At 49.0% G+C, this 22,846-nt stretch overlaps 1 protein-coding gene across 2 annotated transcripts in view; it reads left to right on the top strand.

Annotated features, from left to right (window-relative positions):
* Positions 1-22,846, top strand: part of RPTOR (regulatory associated protein of MTOR complex 1) — a gene marked incomplete at its 5' end in the record, with an annotated part of 340,079 nt that overhangs the window by 272,558 nt on the left and 44,675 nt on the right. Inside the window, 6 exons of one of the 2 annotated variants that reach the window (XM_079725125.1) lie at positions 2-85; positions 1,510-1,620; positions 14,578-14,652; positions 17,614-17,679; positions 18,190-18,381; positions 18,719-18,859. In XM_079725125.1, the coding sequence (XP_079581251.1) occupies positions 2-85; positions 1,510-1,620; positions 14,578-14,652; positions 17,614-17,679; positions 18,190-18,381; positions 18,719-18,859 (669 nt within the window). The remainder of the gene's footprint in view (position 1; positions 86-1,509; positions 1,621-14,577; positions 14,653-17,613; positions 17,680-18,189; positions 18,382-18,718; positions 18,860-22,846) is intronic. The other variant, XM_079725126.1, reaches the window with a different exon arrangement.

The raw sequence follows: 22,846 nt of genomic DNA, 5'->3' as shown, positions 1-22,846 counted from the left end.
GGTGCTGCTGAGCCAAGTACACCGGCTGAGAGCCCTGGACCTGCTGGGAAGATTTCTGGACCTGGGTCCCTGGGCGGTGAGCCTGGTGCGTGCTTCCTGTGTCCGCAGTTGGGGGCACGAGACTCCACGTCACCGTCTGATGAATCAAGGGACCTTGGCCATGCGGCCGAGGATGACTATGGGGGTGGCCGTTAAGCCCGCAAGGCCCCTGTGGACCTCACTCTTTGCACCTTCATTGTCACATTGTTGGGGGGCCCTTTCCCATCCGCTGTTAGGCTTCACCTTTGCAGGACAGAAAGTGTCCTTTAGGGACACTCTAGGGAGGCGCTCACCCCTGCCAGGCCAGGAAGCTGGCAGCCTCTGGGCTGAGTCCCCAGCCACACGCGGCGTGTGTTCTCCTGGGAGAAGCCTGCGAAGCCTCACTCGCCGTCCTTTCACTGTGGTTTTAGGCACAACTCTGAAACACTTTTCTATCATTCTATTCACAGGAGAGTAGAAATGGCCGTGCAAAACACTGACAAAAATACAGTCAAAAGTGATCCATTTTTCCAACACATAAATCACCAGGGAAAGAGATCACGAGGGACCTAGAGATAAAAGGGGATTCAGGAGACCCACCACCAGGTGCAGGGTCTGGACCTCATAGGGCTCTATTGGCAAATGAAAGTTTGAAAGTTAAAATTTGAAAAATTAATATTCATGAAACAATTAGAAATTTTACATGAACTGAATATTTTATGTTATTAAAGAATAATTGTTGAGACTTCCCTGGCAGTCCAGTGGTTAAGACTCCTTGCTTCCGATGCAGGGGGCGCAGGTTCGATCCCTGGTTAGGGGACTAAGATCCCACATGCAGTGCAACACAGCCAAAAAAAAGAACAATAATTGTAATTGTTCATTTTTTTAGGTGTGGTAGTGGTATGTGGTCATGTTTTCATAAAAGAGACCTTATTTTTTAGAGATAAACACTTAAGTGTTTACAAATGACACAATGTGATACCTAAGACGTGCTTCAGAACATTCAGGAAAGGACGGTGGGTAGGGCCAGCCAGGGCGCCACGCCCTTTCGGTTGATGGCGTTGAAGCCAAGTGATGGGCACCTGGGAGTTCAGCATATTATTTTCTCTCCATTGATGTATATTTAAGTTTTTTCATTGTATATTGTCAACCAAGAGTCATAATTGATAGTTCAACATGAAGGAGAAGACGGAAAACCTAAAAATTAGGAAGAATGCACGAGCAGTCCTTGCTAGCCCTCTTACACTCCCAGGTGCCAGCAGGGAGGCCATATGTAGCTCACCACAGGTAGACTCAGGTGGAGGCCTGGCGTGTCTCTTACCTTGTGAGCTGCGTGAGCTCATGCAGCCCAAGCAGGCTGGCCTGGGTCGCTTCCAGGAGAAGGACTGGAGGTGAGGGAGGCATGACCCTTCCCCATGCAGCTCTGTTAGTGCTGAGGACACCGTGCACTCTGCTCCCTCCGGCGCGGGGCTGACACGCTCTCTCTCGCAGGCCTTGTCTGTGGGTATTTTCCCCTACGTGCTGAAGCTGCTCCAGAGCTCAGCCAGGGAGCTGCGGCCTCTCCTTGTCTTCATCTGGGCCAAGATCCTCGCCGTGGACAGTGTGAGTAATGTCTATCCCCCCCCCAACAGGAGAGCTGCTGAGAGTAGGGCAGAGGGCCCGGCCCCACTGTCCATTCTCCCTCCTCCTGGCCTCACGCCTTCCATGGCCTCCCTCCCTCCCAGGAAAGGCTGTGCTTCCCCTGGGCCCAGTCCTGGTCTGTCACGCTGGCCCTCTGCTCACCTGTTGTCTCTTGTGCGCTGCCCCCTCCTCACCCACAACCACCCCTCCAGCCAGTGAATGACCCTGCCCGCTTCCTTCTTGACGCTCGGGCCCTGCCTTGCCCCATCAGTCTCCTGTCTCCAACCAGTGCTTTCCCTCCCCAACCCTGACCCTGGGAACAGTCCCGTGGAGGCCCAGGCTGTCACCTGTAAGGCTCAGGCCACGGCACTAGTGGTCACTTCTCAGCCATGACGGCCCAGCCCACATCTCCAGCTGTGCTCCCAGTAGGCACCTCCCCACCCCTGTCCTCGTGCCTGTGGGTCTGCAGGCACATGGCCACTGCTCGAAGTCCTAGGCAAGGCCCTGTACTCAGAACTGTGCTGAAGGCCATAGGTGTCGCAGAGCTCACCCATCCCTGCCCTCAACACTGTCCATTGGGGACAAAACCCTCTGCTATGAGGCCGAATCCGCACACATGCCTGGCACGAGGGTGACTCTTCAAAAAGTGGAGAAATCTTGTGGGCGGGGCTGCATTTGTGCGCCTCAGTGTAAAGGAGATTATAATGTTAACCCAGGTGGCAGGGGGCCACTGAGGCCACTGCTGCAGGAATTTACACCCAGAGGGAGGGGTGAGGGTGGCCGGAAGGTGGGGGCTGCTGGACAGGAAGGGCCAGGGTAGGGGACGCACAGGTAACAGGAGGGCCAGGCAGGTGTGGAGAACAAATGGTTCTCGAGTTTGAACCTGTGTGGGGCGTGGGCCGGCTGTGTCAATGACAGAAGGGCGCTGAGCGGGGAGGCGTGGTGAGGGGAGCGCTCAGGGGACCACTGGTGATGGGGCCTCATGGCCTGGGAGATGGAGACTAGGGCCCTCGTCTACCCGATGACGATGGCAGGCAAGTCCTCGAGGGGAAATGTGACATGAAGGCCCAGCGGGCTGAGGGCTGAGCTTCGGGGTCTGCTCTTCGGGGGACAGAGAAGGGAGGGTGGAAGGAGGTTGTCAGAGAGGGGAGGGCTGGGAATCTGATAACAGAACATGAAGAAGGAGGCTCCGGAACAAGGGGGAGCGCTGGGAGCGGGACAGAAAACCTCAAAGAGGCTGCCGCACTTGGCAGTCAGGCTTCAGAAGTGCGTGGGGAGGGAGGCAGAAATGGGGGCTCTGGGGAGGAAGGACGGGGTGCGTCCCTCAGCTTGCTTGAGGGGTTTGTAAGTGGGGAGACGAGCTGGCATCAGTGGTTGGGTTTGCTTGCTTGTTTTGAAGGAATGGTGACTTAAATGATCTCTAGTTGGGAGAAAAGAATCAGCAGAGAAACAACCATACATCTAATTGGACTTTGACCCGCTCGCTGTGTACATGTGCGTGTGCACACGTGTGTGTACCTGGGTGATGCCCCGTGGCAGGGGCTCTCGTGTGAAGATTCTCTTAGTTCTTGCATAACTCCATGCTATAAGTGTGGTTTTGTAGATTATTTGCAGATAAGAAAATGCTCATTTAAGGAGCTGCCCAGGAGCCCATAGCAAACCTGTAACAATTTGCTGTGAGCTGAGTGGAGCCCTTTCCACCCACAGGAAAGGGGGATCAGCAGAGCCACAGAGAAGGAGGGCAGGAAGCAAGGGCATCACCATGCAAAGGGGAAGACCATTCTCTGCTCTGCAAGGGGTAAAAGGAGAGAGTGGGGGACCTCAGCTCAGAGTGTCAGCCCCTCCTTCCTGTCCAGGACCCCTGCGCCATTGAGATAGCCCTGCAGGCCGCCCGCTACCTGGGGCTCTTTTCAGCTCACACACCCACAGGGCTTCCACTCCCTAGCACCGGTGGGCCTGGAGGTGACAAATGCGTCAGGCAGATCCGGCCACCTGGTCCTGTCCCTACCGCCTTCGTGCATCAGTCCTGCACGCTGCTGCCCAAAACCACTCACGTGACCCTCTTTGCTCCAGGCCCCTAAGAGCCATGCCCACCCACTCAGTGAGTCTCTGACCTGGCTTCCCACGGATCCGGGTCCTCCTCTCTTATCTGGGCTCTGCGCAGCTGCTGAGACCACTTCCCCACGCCATGGTGGCTGGAGCTTTGCTGTGAGGGGGCTAAAAACGGGGGCATCCCCAAAGAAGGTGTCATAGCCTGTGTGCCTCTAGGGAGAAGGCTGTCTTTCATTATGTTGGGTTGGGTTGGGGTTGGTGTCTGGAGTCATCTTGTGGATCAGCCTTGTTGGTCTCCTGGTTCTGAGAGGTGGGGACATTGTGCTAAGTGAAATAAGCCAGACAAGAGAAAGACAAATGTTGTATGATCTCATTCATTTGTGGAATCTTAAAAAAGTCATCTCATAGTCCGCCTGCCGATGCAGGGGACACGGGTTCATGCCCCGGTCCGGGAGGATCCCACATGCTGCGGAGCGGCTGGGCCCGTGAACCATGGCCGCTGAGCCTGCGCGTCCGGAGCCCGTGCTCCACAACGGGAGAGGCCACAACAGTGAGAGGCCCGCGTACAGAAAAAAAAAAAAAAAAGTCATCTCATAGAAACAGAGAGTAGAATGGTGTTTGTCAGGGGCTGGGGAGTTGGGGAAATGAGAAGATATTGGTCAAAGAGGACAGACTTCCAGCTCTAAGATAAATAAGTTCTGGGGATCTAATGTACAGCATGGTGACTAGTTAACAGTACTGTATTGTATACTTGAAAGTTGATAAGAGAGTAGATTTTAAGTGCTCTTCTCACTCCAAGAAAAAAAAAGGTAACTGTGTGAGGTGATGGATGTATTAACTTGATTGGGATAATCATTTCACAATACATACTTTAACCATGACATTTTACACCTCAAATATATACATTTTTGTTAAGTATACCTCAGTAAATCTGGGAGAATATTTATGTATATTTTATAATGTAGTTGATATTTATATACTTTAGTATAATTTGTATATAATTATAAATATTTATAATCATATAAACATTTATATTAATATGTAAAATAATGAAATAAAACTTTTTAAAATAATTTTCTTCAAAAAGGAGGTCTCAAGGGAAGTAAAAAGTACCTTAAACTGAATAAAAATGAATATACAACGTATCAAAACCTGTGGGACACAGCTGAGCAGTGCTGAGAGGGAAACTTCTAGAACTAAATGCATACAATAGAAAAGAAGAAAGACAACATTTAGGTAAAAACACAAGGAACAAAGTGATACATAGCCAGGAAAAATATGGGTTATCTTCAGTAATCATATTAATTACATAAAGATCAAATATCTACCTTTCTTGGTCCTGTGCAGATATGACTTTAGACAGATCTAATCTTTCTTCTGATATTTTTCACATACTCTTTTAGGCAGACACAGGGAATAATACACAATTCTGTGTCATAAAAATTATTCCAGAATCTTTCAAGGGAAAAACTTCTCGTGAACATAATTTTTTAAAATGATAAATATGGAAGATTATAATTATTTATAGTCCTGTAAAGGTAATAAAGAAAGGTTTCAGGGACTTCCCTGGTGGCATAGTGGTTAAGACTCCACACTCCCAATGCAGGGGGCCTGGGTTCGATCCCTGCTCAGGGAACTAGTTCCCGCAAGCATGTTGCAACTAAGGAGCCCATGTGCCACAACTAAGGAGCCTGCCTGCCACAACTAAGACCCGGTGCAACCAACCAAATAAATAAATAAATAAATAAATAAATAAATAAATGTTAATTCCCCTTATTAAAAAAGAAAAAGAAGAAATGTTTCAAATCACTGACCTCAGCTTCAACCTGAAGATGTTAGTAAAAGAAAAGCAGATTAAACCCAAAGTAGGTAGGAGAAAGGAAATAATAAAGATCACAGTGGAGATCAATGCAAAAGAGAACAGAAAAGCAGTAGAGAAAATCCACTCAACCGAAGGCTGGTTCTTTGAGCAGATCAATAACTGCTCAGACTGATAAGGAAACAGAAGACACAAACCCCGGCATCACTGAAGGTTCTGGAGACACTGAAGGGATAGTGAGGGAATTTATAGACAACTTGATGCCCAAGCTTTTGATAACTTTGATGAAATTAATTCTTTGAATGACACAAGCTGCTCACTTAAGAAGATAGATAATCTGAATAGCACTGTATCTATTTTAAAAATTGTATTTGTGGTTAAAAACTTTCCTGCAAAGAAAGCTCCAGGTCCAGATGGCTTCACTTGGTGAATTCTGCCCAAATGTTAATGAAGAAATATACGGATGGCAAACAAGCATCTTCCCATATCATCCTATGATACTTGCTTTGCCCTGATACCAAAAACCAGACAAGAAAACTACAGACCAGTGTCCTTGGTGAAGATAGATGCAAAAATTGTAAACCAAAATTTAGCAAATCAAATTAAACAATATGTAAAAAGAATAGTACATCATGACCTTGAAGGGCTTATTTCAGGAATGTAAAGTTTCCAAAGATTGAAAAACCAATGTAATTTATCATATTAGCAGAAGAAAACCCATATTATTATCTCAATAGACAGAAAGGAAGCATTTGACAAAGACTAAAATCTATTCCTGATTTAAAAAAAACACTTCTCAGAAAACCAATAAGGGAACTTCATCAGCATGAAGAATAGCATCTACAAAAAATGCTACAGCCAACATCACACTTAGTGGTGAAAGTCTGAACACTAAGATCAGGAACAAAACCAAGGCATCTGCCCTCATCACTTCTCTTCAGAGTTTTGCTGGAAGTTCTAGGTAGTTCAATGAGGCAAGAAAAAAAACATCCAGTTTGGATAGAAAGATGTATAACTGTCTTTATTTTCAAACAGCACAATTCTCTGTGTAGAAAATCTGACTGAATCTACAAACAAACAAATACTAGAACTAATAAGTGACCTTAGTAACATTGCAAATTATAAGATCAGTACCCAAAAATGAGTCTTATTTATATACACTATTAACCAATTTATACAAACTGTTAAGAATATTTACAATGGTATCAAAAATATGAAATACTTAGGGATAAATTCTGGCAAAGATATGCAAGACATATGCTGAAAACTACAAACTATTGGTAAGAGAAATTAGAGAAAATCTAATAAATGGAGAGATATTCCATTATCATGGGTCCTGATCTTAAAATCCATATGGAAAAGCAAAGGACCTAGAATAGCCAAAACAACTTAAAAAAAATTTTTAAAGGACAACTACTACCTGATTTCAAGACTTATCATAAATCTACAGCAATTAAGACTGTAGAAGTGGCATCAAAATGGGCAAAATATCAATGGAACAGAATAGAAAGTCAAGAAATAGACTCACACGTATACTGACGACTAATTTTTGAAGTTACAAAGACAGTTCAACTCAGTGGAGATAGAGATAGTCTTTTCAACATGTGGTGCTGGGGCCATTGGACATCCATCTGCAAAAAGTGAACTGCAATCTACACCACGTACCATGACAAAAATTAACTCAAAATGGGAAAGTATTTGTGAATCATTAATTTGATTAAAAACTTGAAGTGAGAATATGTAAAGCACTCTCAAAATTCTATATGAAAAGAAACACGCAAACCAAAAAAATGGGCAAAAGCTTTGAACATACACTTCATTAAAGAAGTATGATGGCAGATAAACACATGAAAAGGTGCTGAACATCATTCATCACCAGAGAAATGCAAAGTTAAAACAGCAGTCGGATACCACCATATACCTATCAGAATGTCTGAAATGAAAAAGACTGATAGTATCAAGTGTGGGCTGGGATTTGGAGGAACTGAAACTCTCATAAATTGTGTTCGGAATGCAAATGGCACAACCACCCTGGGAGGTTTCTTCACAGTTTTTTGTAAAGATTAACATACATACTCAACCATCGAATCCAGTCATCTTACTCATAGATAGTCACCCAAGAGAAATGAAAGCATATGTCCAGCCAGAAACTTCTACATGAATGTTTATAGCAGCTTCATCTGTAACAGCCAAAAACTGGACATAGCCTGAATGTCCATCAACAGGTGGATGAATAAGCAAATGGTGATTTACCATCACCAATGGAATACTACTCAGCAATAAAAAAGGGTAAACTAATCCCCCAATAATTATGCTGTGTAAAAAAAGGATACATGTTGTATTATTCCATTTAAACAAAATTCTAGGAAATGCAAACTATAGCCACAGAAAGCAGATTAGTGGAAAGGGAGGAAGGATTCCAAAGGGCATAAGGAAACTTTTCAGGAGATAGCTTAATTACCTTGATTGTGGGCATGGCTTCACAGGTGTAAACATACATCCAATATTGTCAAATTATATAGTTTAAATATGTGCATGTTTTTGTATATCACTTATACCTGAATAGAGCTGTTAAAAAATTCAAATTGTAGAATAGTCCACAAAAAAACTGTAATTGTCCTATCTAGATTTTCAATTCAAGAAAGACCAAAAATGTGGGGGAAATTGTTCCAGATTAAGACTAATGTTGCATGACAACTAAGGGCAGGTTCTGACTGGATCCTGGATCAAAAACCAAAGGCTATAAAGGACATTATTTGAACAATTGGGAGAAATTTGAATAAGGACTGAATATCAGATAATAATATTGTATCAATGTTAAATTTCTTGAGTGTGATCATGGTTTTGTGGTTATGTAAGATAATGTCCTTTTTCTTAAGAAAATTTCCAGGCAAAATGACATGCTATCTGCAACTTTCAAAAAGTGCAGAAAAATACAGGGGAAAGGAAAGGTAGAAGCAATGTAGCAGAATATTGTTTATTAACTGTCATTCAGGTCGTGTGATGGAATCAGCTATCAAAAGCAACATTACACGTAGATGAGAGAGTCCAGAGAATGTGGCAAAATCTACCCTACTGTGGGAGGTTGGCGGTGGTTGTCTTTTAATAAATTCCTTAAGTTGTTTGTTATCATTTGTTTCTCTGCTAATTAACAAGATTAAGAGAGGGGAGGGACTTCCCTGGTGGCTCAGTTGTTAAGAATCCGCCTGCCAATGCAGGGGACACGGGTTCGAGCCCTGGTCCAGGAAGATCCCACGTGCCGCGGAGCAACTAAGCCCTTGCGCCACAACTACTGAGCCTGCGCTCTAGAGCCCACGAGCCACTACTGAGCCTGCGTGCCGCAACTATTGAAGCCCACGCCCTAGAGCCCGTGCTCCACAACGAGAGAAGCCACCACAGTGAGAAGACCACGCACCGCAATGAAGAGTAGCCCCCGCTCACCGCAACCAGAGAAAGCCCGCGAGCAACAACGAAGACCCAACGCAGACAAAAATAAAATAAATAAATACATTTATAAAAAAAAGAGAGGGGAGACAGTTAAAGATTTCTATAAGCTAGGTTCCAGTTAATAGAGGTTTTTTCATAGACACAGCTAATATGTAATTCAGGCAGACCTTCCCTAGTTACAGCTAATAAAGTTTTATTTATAGTGCCACCAGGGGATTCCAAGGGCACAGTGTCACTGAATTTGGAAAAACATTGTGTGTCGGTATAGAGGAAGTACATCCAGATTTGGGGACACAAAGAGCTTCACTGTGTGTGCCAGCTATCCCAGTCCCAAGAAGGAACACGTTGTGTGAGTGAAAAGCAGATCAGAGATTAGTGGAGTTTTATTTCTGTAGCTCCCTCCCTCCTCCCCACATCTGTGCTAGTTCTCCTTCTCAGTCTCAAAACTTCTGCTGTTTTCTCTGCATAGTGATTTTATCCCAGCTCACTGACTCTGACGTTCACAGCCTCTCTTCCTGCACCTGTATCCCCCCTTTTTCCCACCCCACCCCCCGCTCCCAGCTCACAGTTGAAAAAGTGAGCAGGGTTAACTTCCTCTCCCATCCAAATATGATTCACGTCACCCACATTGGAGTGTGATCAGGTGGGCCACAGGATCTGCCATCCAGAACCTGCTTTCTTTTTTTTTTTTTTTATTAATTGGTTTATTTATTTATTTTGGGCTGTGTTGGGTCTTTGTTGCTGCACGCTGGCTTTCTCTAGTTGCGGCGAGCGGGGGCTACTCTTCGTTGTGGTGCGCAGGCGCGGTGACTTCTCTCGTTGTGGAGCACGGGCTCTAGGCGCGCGGGCTTCAGTAGTTGTGGCGCGCGGGCTTCAGTAGTTGTGGCGCGCGGGCTTCAGTAGTTGTGGCACGTGGGCTCAGTAGTGTGGCTCGCGGGCTCTAGGGCGCAGGCTCAATAGTTGTGGTGCACGGGTTTAGCTGCTCCACGGCATGTGGGATCTTCCCGGACCAGGGCTGGAAGCCACATCCCCAGCATTGGCAGGCAGATTCTTAACCACTGTGCCACCAGAGAAGTCCCGTGAATCTCATTCTTTTAATTTCTTTTTTTATTATTATTGATTGAGTCTGATTTTATAAGGCTTAGTATTGGAATTGTTTTGTTTTGCATTTCTGGGACTTTCTAACATTCCTTCTTTCAGTTTGCCCCCTATTGAGTGAACTGTCCTGCTGTCCCATCTTGCAACTACCTACAAATGGACAAAGGGACTGATTCGCTGTCACCATGAACTGTCTTGTCAGTCACATGGTGTTGAGTGGCAGCCAGGCCTGGCTTCCTGTGAAACTCCCAGCCAAAGTCTGGCTTGCTGTGGGCACTTCTCACCTCCTCATTTTAATGTAAATAATTTAATTGCATTGATGGTCCATTTAATTTCTAAACTATAGGTTATAGAACACAAAACAAAATCACAGCGTTGGAGAACACAGTTTGCAAAGACCCACGTTTACCCAGAAGCTGTAGTCAGCAAGGCTGTGCTGTGTGAGTGATTCCGGGTGTTGTTTTTATTTTTTGGTAAAATAGAACTGTTGTGCAGAATGGCCTCTTCTTAGCCGTCATTCTGGTTAAATGAGGTGGCTGCTTTTCAGAGGCGCTGGGAGTGGGTTTTACTCTGGGGAGAGGTTCAGATCCACCCTCCTAGGGTCCCTGGAGAACTGTGGGCCAGCAAAGCAGAGACCCCACCCCTGCCACGTCCAGACAGGTCTGCCTGTCCCAACACTGGTTTAGCCTCCAGGACCACCCACCTGGGAGGAGGCCAGGCCCTGCTAGACGTGCACATTGATGATGATGACAGGCCAGGTTGCGGCTGGGTATGTATGTGTCTGTCTGTCTGGCAGGCAGGCGGGAGGGAGGGAGGCAGTTGTTCAGATGCCTTTAGTTGCCAAGGGTTAAGTGAAAAGCTGAAGGAGGATGCAGGAGGCTTTCACCTGCCCTCCCCACGCAGGCCACTCGGCCCCACACAGGCAGATTGGACTGGGTGCTGCCAGGGAGGTGACAGATCACCCTTTCGCAGGATGAATGGGTGCAGTGACTCAGGCTGCAGGGGACTTCCCGGTGCATCAGTCCGTCACCGAGGGCAATCCAGAGGCTGAAGGGCCGCGTGATTAATTGTCAGGCTGTGCTGACTCACTAGCTCTGCAGTGCTGATTCCAGTTGGGGTTGGGAGAGGTGGGCAGGGGCTACTCAGCCAGAGACCATAGCCCACACGACCAGGTCTCGGAAGTTTTATAGAAGGGCAACCACAGTTTGGATGTGTGGAGAATAAATAAGAAACTAGTAAAGAGATTACATATAGCGGTAGAGATTTTTCTTAAAACCTCCGTCTAATTTAATATTTATTTTCATTTTGTACCCAGATGTCACATTTTCTACATTCAGATATGATCATACTGACTCCACCACCCCTTACAGGGGCAGGAGATGGACGAAAGCTTCTCAATCTATATGTTTCTGTAGCATTTTGATTTTTGAGCCTTTAAATACATTTACAAATTTTGTTCTGTTTTGGCTGCACCGAGCAGCTTGTGGTATCTTAGTTCCCCGACCAGAGATTGAACCCGGGCCCACGGCAGTGAAAGCGCCAAGTCCTAATCTCTGGGTCACCAGGGAAGTCCCTGCATTTACAAATTTTAGAACACATACAGAAAAGTAGATGGAAGGCATAAAAGCATTCATGTATACCAGTGATTTTCCCACTGGTATCAGTTATTTCAGCATTCACGGTGTCTCTTCATTCTGAAGTTTACCTTCAACACAAGAGCATCTGACGAGAATATTTAAAGTAATAAACCAGTTGTTGGAAAATGAAAACCTTTATGTATTTAACTATCTTGCTACACTTGGCAAGTGGGAAGGCCGTTGTGCCGAGGCTTTGAAGCGTGCAGAGGGACGTGCGTCTTTAACTGCCTGTGACTGTGCTTTTGGTTTTGTGAAGGACAGTGAGCTCTTGTGAGCAGTGAGCAGAATCCCTGCTCTGGGATTATTTTCTCAGGCACTACTAGTTTTATGGCCATGTGCCGTTGTTAAAACTCTGGATGTATAAACAGTCCAACGTAGTCCTATATCTGTCTCCAGACGATTCTAATGTTCTGGTAGCAGTGGGTCAAGGTGCACTCCGGTGTCGCTGTCTCTTGTGTGAACCCGGCTTACCTCTCCGGCATCCTTTCCTCATCCCGAGGAGTGAACTCTGCGACCCGAGGACAGGAAACAGGACCCTCCCTCTGTGTGATTTTTCTCCATATTCACATCAGAACATGAGTGGCTGCGTCCACTGGTGACACTGCTCAGGACTGTCCTGCTGATTGCGCCTCATTTGATGCGTCATGCCTGGTGGTCTGTTGGTCTGTGCTCAGTTTGTGTCTTCCTGCTCCCCAGCAAACAGACTTTATAGTCTGCATTAAGGAGAATGAAGGTGGGATCTCCCCCACAGCATCCTTTGCCAGAATATTCCGAGGGGGAGCACCTGCCCTCCCCCGGTGAACTTACCCTTGCAGAAGCCAGGGTCTCTGGTCGGGCTTGTCCTGGTCTCTGCTCCCTCCTGAGAGGGATCTGCTTGCAAACTGCATCTTCAGCTGCTGCCACAAGGAACTATGTGCTTGCTTCCCCTTCTGCTTTTCTTCTCTTCCTTGCCTCCCTCCCTTTTCCCCATGTTAAAAATATAATTCCATGAAATCCCTGAGACAGAAGCATCAGAGCAGTTGGGTGTGCAGTGGGGGAGGGGCTTGCTTAGGAAAAACCATTTCATAGTTGTGCTCTTCCTCGCCTCCACCCTCTTTCTACCCTGGCCTTAATATGTCATACCTGTAGCTTGATCTGGGGGAAAGCAGACACAAGAGGGGACCCTTGGAAAGCGTCTGTGTGGAGGAGTCTGGGCTGCCAGAGCCCTGCATTTCTCTGGGAGCTTTCCACTGGCCTGTGCGTGCACCGCATCTGTGGCCTGCATTTCTGGGCCTTTGTAGTTTCAAGGACTGTTTTCTCTTCCTTATAAGGAGGCACTTGGCCAAGTCAAGAGGGCAAGCAGGTGGCTGGTGGCCTGTGTCCCAGCATCCTCAGAAGTCAGAGCCCTGCAGGTCCCTGGCTCCCCGGCCTCGGACAGGGCTGGGATGGCTGATGGGGTGATTCTTCTACACCAGTTCATAAAGGACACCTGCTGAGACCTGAGAGTGAGGATGGACAGGACCAGAGAGCATTACTGTGGTTCCCACCTGCGTGGCAGCCTCGTCCAGACAGAGGTCTTTCAACATGGACAAGATAATTGCTGTTTCCGATACTGAAGACGTATTAAAGTTATAGCTTCACATACTCCCACGGGTGCCTCAGCTTCCGAATTAGCAGGATATGACTTAGTGACACTTCATTACTCTGTGATGAGACATGTGCTATGAGCTTAGCTGTAAATGTGTGGGCCTGGGTTTGACTTGTGGAATCTCTGGTTTCAAATCAAAGGACATTGGCTTCATTCTCAGATGCAGGCGCCTAAGCCTTGTCCCTGGACGCGGGCACTGCACTACAGGCACCAACTGAGTGCCCCCTCCCAGCCCCTTCTGGACGAGTCTCTGCAGAGGGCATCAAGCTGATGCCTTTTAGTCCATTTGTCAAAACCTTCATTCAAAGTGAGGCATCCCTTCTGGGAGCGACTTGAAAGCCACATGCTTTATCGGCTTCCCTGGCTCTTGGGGATTATTATCCTGCTAACCTGAGCCCCTGGTGCCCCTGCTTCCTGACCACCCGCTCCATCTCGCTCAATTACCACTTAAACAGCTGAGTCCAGTCGCTACCTTATTAGTTTATTGATGTGAGGAAGAAACACCTCATTATCAGAGCACCCGGAGAAGTGGGCCAGCGTGGGAGAGAGGGGGTCAGGGCTCCGGGCTGCAGCAAACAGCAGGTTCTGTCTGCAAAACCGCCCTGCCCCTGAGAGGGCTTCACACAGGGCGTGCCCCTGAGCCAGTGGTGCCCTGCAGAGGTAGAGATGTATTGCAGTGCATATCTTTCTCCTTTTATTCTCAGAAACTCAGATCTTAAAATTCCGGTTCTCTCTCCTTGAATGGCCTTTTTCCCCTAGAGTGGAGCATGCTGGAAGCTGATGGAATTCAGTGTCTCCCTGTGGACACGTTACCCTAAATCACAAAGCAGTTTTTCTGGGTATTGATCCAGGGCACGTCCCAGCTTGAAAGGCGCAAGGAGAGGCGCGTGGGCCCCGGGCTGACGCGGGAGGGAGGACGTGTGCGGAGGCTGCAGGACGCAGACGGTCTCCAAAGGAGCCATCCAGCAGCCAGGGCACCCCCATTTGGCAGGTACCCAGAAGGTGCTTTCGAGAACGCCTTGGAGCTGCTGCACTTCTGAGAGTGTGTGAGATGCCAGCCCTTTTCCCACAGCCAAGGAAAAATGTGTCTCCACACAGCCGTCGGAATTATTTTTTCAGATGAAAATTGGACTTGAGAGGAGAAAATGATTAAGGCATAAAATATTCATTGCACATTCGTTTGTTCACACATCCCAAGAAGAAAAAGAAGCCCCTTCCCGGAATTGCACTCACTGTTTCTCCTGTGTCTCTCTCCCCAGTCGTGCCAAGCTGACCTGGTGAAGGACAACGGCCACAAGTACTTCCTCTCGGTCTTGGCAGATCCGTACATGCCAGTAAGGACCAGCTCTGGTGACATGTCTCCCGGGGACTCTGGGGAAGGTTGCTCCACGCAGAGGGGCCCGCAGGGTGGCGGGAGGGGGTCCGCTTTCACCCCGGCTCTGCCTCACTCAGACGGTACCCTTTGCTTCCCGTCATTATTTCAGTAGCTGCTTCCCTGAGTAAAGAGTTACAGTGAAACTTGACACACAGGCTGGTTTTTTGTTTTTGTGAGTCCATTTTCCGAGCACGTCTTTGCAGTGAAGTAGAATCCACTCTGCCTCACACCCTGTCAGCCAAGTTAGATCAATGAGTATTTGTACATCCATAATATGGCAGTTCCTTTGCCCAGTGCAGGTCCTGGACATGACAGGAGGCTGTTGCACCTTCAATCAGGAAGGAAAGCCAGGGAGGGGAGCGGGAGGGTGGAAAGAAGAGATTGAAAGTTTAAATTTTAAATATATTTTATTGTATTAAGTTGTTTAAAAATTAGTAATCCATAAATAGCATATAGAATAACTTCCTATAAGTGTTTTTAAAATTAATTTCTATGTTCCCTACCTCTAGCTCCTAGCATAGTAAAAAGAACAAAATAGACACCGTAAATAATTACTTAATATAACTTATTTTTATCAGAATGTTTAATTAAGTCTAACAGCTTGTTCACACAGTCTTAGGTGGCTTTGGTTGTGTAAAGGAACTTTTGTGTGTAAATTCACCCTCTAGTTGGTTTTCTGAACTAAATGACAATAATAAAAACACATTTTTCAAAATACAGAAAACGTCAAAAACAGGATTGTTATGAAAGGTAAGTGGAACTTGTGTGTTTTAACTGAAGTGTGGTTTTTAAACATTATCATAGGCAGTTAAAGTTTAGACTTTATACAAATGTTGGAAATAATCACTTCCCTGTTCTTCGGGGTAAGATACAAATCAAACAAATAAGACATCTAAGCTGATAAAATGCAGTAAAATGGTGAGCCAAGCCAGCACAAGTGGGCCCCACTTCAACTACAAACACATTGAAGATTTGAGGACATAGATGTGAAAGAAAGGAAAGGAAATCCCCAAATGCCAAAAACTGATGTCAGAGGAGGGGCACAGTGGGACTCACCGGCAGACCTCACGGTGACCCTGGCGCTCCACGCACGTGCAGCCCCAAGTCTGCATGGAGGACACAGGCCTGTGGGGCGAGCCGCCCACTCACCAGACAAGGACGAGAAGAGCTGGTCCTGTCTGTCCACGTCTGGGTGGAAAGTCAGGAAAGACCTCCGTGAGAAACAGAAACCCCCCGTTGCGGGGGCAGCCGCCAGCTAAGAGAGGAACATGAAATCTCCAGGGCCTGCCTGGAAGCGGCAAAGGCTGAACCTTTCTGCAGGGACATCTACGAAGCCAGGGTACTGAGACTCGTGCCAGGAGCGCTGGCCTGCTCCTAACCCACGTTCAAGGGACATAAGCAGAGCTGGCACGTAAGAGGGTTGACTCCCCAAGAATTGAAACTAATAGGATTCTCTGAAAAAGACTGACAATCAATACAAATAAGTATGTTTAAAATTACTGAATAAACAATTTGTTTTAACTACATCCAAAAGTAAACTCTTATGTTGTTTCCTCATAAGTACTTTTGTGACTATTATAAAAGAACAATGTATTCTGTCCTTTTTACTGCTCCTCAAAAAATGACCAACTAGAGTCTTTTAATAAATAGGCAGATTTGGGGGGGAAAAAAGAACCTGTAATGAAAGACAGTCACTGTCATTAAAAGCTCCGTAGACTAATTAAACAGCAGAATCGACACAACGGGTAAAGGAATCCGTGGAGAAATCACGTGAGATGAAGCAAAGCAGAGATGTGACGGAGGGGCTGAGAGGGCTCGCTGCATCCAACACAGGCCAGAGGGAGATGGTGAGGGCAGGTGAGGGGGCGGGGGGGACGCACAATCCAACTGGTCTAGCGGAGAATTTTCCAGATTTGAAGAAGAAATGAGTTTTCAGGTTTATAAAGCACAATTAGTCTTGAGAAGGTTAAATAAAAACAAATCCACACAAAGACTTATCATAATGAAAGTAGAGAATGTCAAAGGCAAAAGGAAAAATCTTGAAAGTAACCAGGACAAAAAGGAAGATTGTTGCAAAGATGTGGACAGCAGTCACCAGAGTAACAGGTGGAAGACTGAGGAGAGGCCCTCACAGCACAGGGGGAACCGTCACCCCGGGACCCTGTGCCTGCCCCGGTGTAAGTCAGGGAGAGGGCGAAGCCAGCACATCTCAGGACCAACGGCTTCCCATGTGCTGACCCCACCCAGGCAGCCAGGAGGACTGCACTTCAGGAGGAGCTGGAGCCCAGGGGACAGTAGGATGCAGGAAGCATCGGAAAGCAGACATCTGCAAACTTGTCACGTATCTAAATCAGCATCGGCTGTAAGAATAAGTAAAACCAGTCACTCACATGAGGGGCTGACACGTGAGGAGGAGTATCGGGAATCCAAGGGAGACACAGGAAATGACTAACTTTATTCATTCTCTAAAGAATGACTAGGTACCACTAATAGTTAACATAACACTGATCTCTGAGTCAGTAGAGGCACAGAGAGGAGAAAATGAGAATCGATCCATCCACTAGAAGACCACGAGGAAGGGATAATGAAGCCAAGTTAGGGACTGTGGTTGGTCGTTTTACGAACAGGGTTATTTGCTTCCATAGGCTTGGGCAGGACAGGGTGGCCTCTGATGGAGCAGAATCAGAGAGGCCCATGCCCCTCCTGCAGCATCAGACGTCAGGGAACCCAAAACTGTCAGACCCTCTTAAAAGTGCTCTTCCTTTTTGTGGACTCAAAAGACAATAAAGCTGGCTCTCATTACTTTAATTACACACCAAGCATAATCATAAAGATTCTGGAAGGATAACTCTAGTGCTTGGGAGTGATGAGTTTCCACCATGAAAAAAGTGCAAACTAGCAGGTGACTTCTGTTTTCCAGGCTGAGCACAGGACCATGACAGCCTTCATTCTGGCTGTGATCGTTAACAGCTATAACACGGGGCAGGTGAGTGTCTCGTCGCGTCCCCACCCCTGCAGGGCCTCCCTGTGGGTTGCAGAGGCGCAGCCCCAAGCTCCAGTATTTGGGGGCCAGCGGAACTGTTCTGAATGTCTGATGAAACAGTGACCTCAGAAGAGGGGGCGTTGCAGGATCACACCAACCCAAGGGGCTCCATGGGAGGAGTGGGGTCCGGACCCTTTGTTTAGCCAGGGTGAATTGATATTGGTGGGATTTAAAATGAGGAAAATTGAGGGACTTCCCCAGCGGTCCAGTGGTTAAAAATCTGTGCTTCCACTGCAGGGAGCACGGGTTCGATCCCTGGTCCGGGAACTAAGATCCCACATGCCATGCAGCACAGCCAGAAAAAAAAAAAAAAAAAAATGAGGAAAATTGAGGACATCTTGTAATGTGATTAAGCAACGTTTCCCTGAGAAACGCTGGGAGCTGGGGTCCAGCCAGGCACCCCTCCCCCCTCAGTGGTCAGGGTGATGCCATGTGTTGCCTGCCCTCTCGCAGGAAGCCTGCCTCCAGGGAAACCTGATCGCCATCTGCCTGGAGCAGCTCAACGATCCCCACCCCCTGCTGCGCCAGTGGGTGGCCATCTGCCTGGGCCGGATCTGGCAGAACTTTGACTCGGCCCGGTGGTGCGGGGTGAGGGACAGCGCTCACGAGAAGCTCTGCAGCCTTCTCTCCGACCCCATCCCTGAGGTGAGTCCACACCCACGGCCACTTCAGGCTAACTGAGGTCAAGGTATGCCTGGAGACCGCACAGCCAGAGAGGCCCAGCCCCGGCCCCAGACCCCTGCGTCCCCTTCTGTGGGTTCCTCGGTGCCTGGTTTGGTCTCTGATGCCTGCACAGCCTGTCACCTGGCCCCCAGGCGGGGCCACCACTTACCTCTTATTTCCCTGCTCCTGCTCGTCTACACGAGTGGAGCTGGGCCGAGAGGACCGTGGACGAGACCGGGCTGCGTCAGGTCGGCTCCAGGGGCCCCAGCTAGAGCCAAACAGCCGACCGTGGGGTGACTGCCCCCTGTCCCACCTGCAGGTGCGCTGCGCAGCAGTCTTTGCCCTCGGCACATTTGTGGGCAACTCCGCAGAGAGGACGGACCACTCCACCACCATCGACCACAATGTGGCCATGATGCTGGCCCAGCTCATCAACGACGGCAGCCCCGTGGTCCGGAAGGTGCGTGACCCCCACCCCCAGGCAGCGCCAAGTGCCTCCAGGCCGGGCTCCCCCGGCGCCCAGGTTGAGCCATGACCCTGACCCGACCACAGCAGCGAGCACTCAGTCCCCCCCACACCAGTGTGCATCCTGCTGAGAGCAGGCTTTAAATGTTTGTTTAGTTCTCTCCAAAATACGTTTCTTCACCAGATACTTGTGTGTTTGCTTCATTTAAAGGCATTTAACAGGCTGCGTCTCCTGGCAGCTTGTATAATAGGCTCCTTCCTGCCTGGGAGCAACACATACACACATCAGGAGATTCAAAAGAGCAGTAGCCACCCACAGACAGACGGAAAGGTTTGTGTAGTGTATTCCCCTCCCTGCCCCCATGTTTGTCAGCGAATGAACGGAGCAGTTCTTTGCAGTTGAAACTTTTACTTGTCTGTTTGGATGTAGAAGTACCACGATTTCCGTCCAAGATCTCACACCCCTGTCAAAAGTTGGCCCAGAACGGTCAACCTTCCCCCTCCCCCAGCCAAAAAGGGCTGTTGGGGGGAACCCCAATGTCTGCTGGCCGCATTTTGGGGTGGCCTTGGAGCCCTGCCCTGGGAGCAGAGACTGTTCTAGGACCAGGAAGGCAGCGTCATTCTGTGTGTGACCTTGAGTCACCTCTCATCACCTAGAGGTGCCGGGCTGCTTCTCGGCATGTCTGAGATCCCTGTGCCAGGGAAGGGAGGTTGGGTTTGTCAGAGGTGGGTGTGGTTTCGAAGGGTATTTGTTTGGAGAGCAGACCCCACTGACTTGGTGGCAGGGACGTTGTCAGAGCAAGTTCACATCAGCCAGGAAGGACTCATTCCATCTTGAGTTCCCTCAGAGAGCCGTGAACCCAGTTGCTAACATTCCAGGTTATCTAGAGAAACGTTAACCATGTGGAATGATCCTGGAGGTGCCTTTTCACAACCCTTACTTTTTTATTTTGGGTTCTCATCATTAGCATCTGTCTGAATCTGGCTTCCTTGAGTCAGTTTTCTTTTTCCCGAGTCAAATTGCCTGTATGTGGACGTCAGTGATCAAAGCAGCACATCAGCAGTATCCTTAATTGTCTGTTAAGATTCCTTTTAAAGAAAGGAAAGCTGTTTTTCAGTTCTTTCCCCAAAAAACTTAAAACGAATGTTAATAAAAATAGAAAGAATGTCCATCTGAATCTCCAGTATCAGGAGAATGGTCGCTAGGTCATCAGGAACACGGGGACCACCGCCCTCTCGAGCATGTCCCAGGTGCCCTGACGTTCCCAGCCCCAGTCCACTGGCTGTCCCTTCCCCAGACACTGGGATGCTCGGGTGTAGCCACGTCATTCCTGTGGGCACTTGATGTTGCCCTTGCCTGGGGTCAGCACGTCCGCAGACAGGGGTGCTGAGAGGGGGCCTGCCTTCACTCGCCCAGCACTCGGGCTCAGCTCACAGCTGCCTCTGCACACCAGGCTCGGCGCGTGGAGCAGCAGGCATTCTGCCTTTGAGGGGTACAGGGTCCAGGTGGAGAGGCAGGCACAGAACCAGGAATTGTGCTGAAGCCCTTGTAAATGAGCAGCACCCCAAAGGCCAGCCCAGGTCAGGGGCTCTGGCCCCATAGCGGGAGGAGGGGAGCTCGTGCCTGGGTTGTGAGGGATACGTAAGGGACGGGGAGAGCAAGTGAGGCAGGAGCATGTGCAAAGGTCCAGGAGCACAAAAGACCGTGGTGCGCCCGGGGCTGCCCATCCTGTGTGCGCTGGAGCATGGAGCTGGCAGGAGGGCAGTGGGGGAGAGGCTGGGAGCGCGCAGGAGTGCACCGTCTGTAACCGTGTTCTTCTCTCAACACATCTGAGCGTCTGCCACGTCCCAGGTCCTGTGTCAGGCCTTGGGACCATCACTGCCTCCAGGGCTTTTACTCTCTAATGGGGAGACGGACAGCAATGCAGTTCTATTAAATAAGTCAAGGGGGCTATGTTTGCCATGGAAACATGGGCAACACGGAGGTTCAGGGAGACTGGGGCCCCTGGGTTGGAGAGAGGATCCAGGCTTTAATAGGGTGAATGACACCAGCTCAGAGGCTGAGCCTTCCTTCTCTTCACGGAATCCTAATGCTGTTGGCAGCTTGCTTTTCCCGTCTTTGTCCAGAGCACGTGGTGACAGTTGTGGCACCTGGTGCTCTGAGGAACACAGGCCCAGCCTGCTGGCCCAGGAGACCCAGCGTTAGGGCACCTGAGGGTATGAAACAGGACTCGGCCCTGGGCACTGCACTCCACGAGCTGACCTTAGCTAAGGCTTGAGAAGTCCCAGCTGTAACCAACTGCTGGTGTCTCCAGCTCATGGCAGAACAAGAAGAGTCAGGGTATTGTGGTGGGGTTTCGTAAAATCACGTGTCTTCAATATAAAAAAGATTGCCTCTGTTGACTCCTGAGCGATGAAAGCATCCTTTCCTGGGGGAGGCGATAATGACAGAGACGGAAGGTTTTTGCTTGCTGACCTGTTTAATGAGTTTACTTGAGAGTCAGTAAATTCATGTCAACTTCCCAAATTATTTTGAACTTGAGCTTGTCCAGGAAGTACACGATCCAGACTGTCCATCCAGTCAGCAAGCTGCCCTCACCTCATCAAGAAGGGCCAGGCCAGGGGAGCAGGTTTGTGACCCCCCCCACCCTGTTGTCACCCCACCGTTCTCAAGGGCCGACCAGTCCAGCCCCGCGACCCTTGTCTGCAGCTTACTTGGTACCGTCCACCTTAGCAAGGAAAGCGGGACACATTTGAATCCTTTATCTCTAGTTTACATTTATTTATTTAGTAACCGCAGACACAGAGGAGCAGTACCCGCACCCTCCTCCCTTAACACACATCTGACTCCAGCCAAAACTGATGAGCGGCGTCAGAGGGTGTTTCCCTATTGATGCCCAGGACGTCTCAGGTGGAGACAACGGGGCAGGATGAGCTGCCAGGGCTGGAGCGCCTTCTCCCGCAGGCGAGCCCAGAGGGCGTCCAGGCAGAGCAGATGTGCTCCCTTCCCCGGAACGCTGCTCTGTCATCCTGGGAGCTGAGTTTGATGCTCCATGGCCATGGGCCAAAAACAAATGTTAGCCAGTAATTCATCATTGGAAACGTGGAGTGGGGATGGCCTTGGGGAAAGACCTGGGAATGCGTGTGGTCCAGCCTTCCAGGCGACCACAGAGGAGCATTAGCCAACTCGCCTCGGGCCATGTGTGTGCCCAGGCGTGATGTCCCTGAATCCTGACGGCAACTCACCTAAAAAAATCAAACCGTTTGTTAAAGATTATAGTGTATCTGAAGGGAAGAGGCTTCATTCATTCAGCAGATACTTATTAAGCGCTGCCAGTGTGCCAGGCCCTAGGTCACCAGGCCTCCAGAACTTGTACTTGGAGATGGGGCGGGCTGGAGATGGGACAGACCAGGGTGTGATGTGGCAGGTGGTGACCTGCTCCGAAGGAAGGTCGGGAGTGAAGGTAGAGAGTCGGAAGCCCTGGGCGAGGCATCGGCCTTTCCAGACCGAGGGGGGCAGCACGTGCCAAAGCCCGGAGCGGGAGGCCTGCTTGGTCCGAGTGTGAGCAGGCGGCTGGAGTGTGGAGGTGGCGGGACCACTCTGCCGGGAAAGGGAGTGAGGCTGCTGGCTGGAGGGGCTCGAGTCGCCGTACTGGTCTGCTTCCAAGGTCTGAGAATAACTCGAGCCTTGCGCCCGGCCTGCACCCCAGCCAGACATGCCTGCAGACCTCTGAGTGCTGGAGCCCACGGCTGCCACCCAGCAGGAGGGGCTTGACCCACGGCTGCTTGACATGGGCCTTGCACTCAGCCTCCTGTCCTCGCAGCTTTGCCTGGATCAAACGGTCTGAGACCTGGGAGTCTGCTTCAGGTCCAGCTGAGCCCTTTCACCAGTTCAGAGTGAAGGGAAAACCTGTGCTTTTTGAAGACGGCTCAGGCTTCATCTTCGCTGGGAGGAGCCGGCAGGCAGTCCCTCAACAGCCTG

The sequence above is a fragment of the Hyperoodon ampullatus genome, assembly GCF_949752795.1.
Source record: "Hyperoodon ampullatus genome assembly, chromosome: 19".
Lineage (NCBI taxonomy): Eukaryota > Metazoa > Chordata > Mammalia > Artiodactyla > Ziphiidae > Hyperoodon > Hyperoodon ampullatus.
This window is presented reverse-complemented; position numbering and strand designations above follow the sequence as displayed.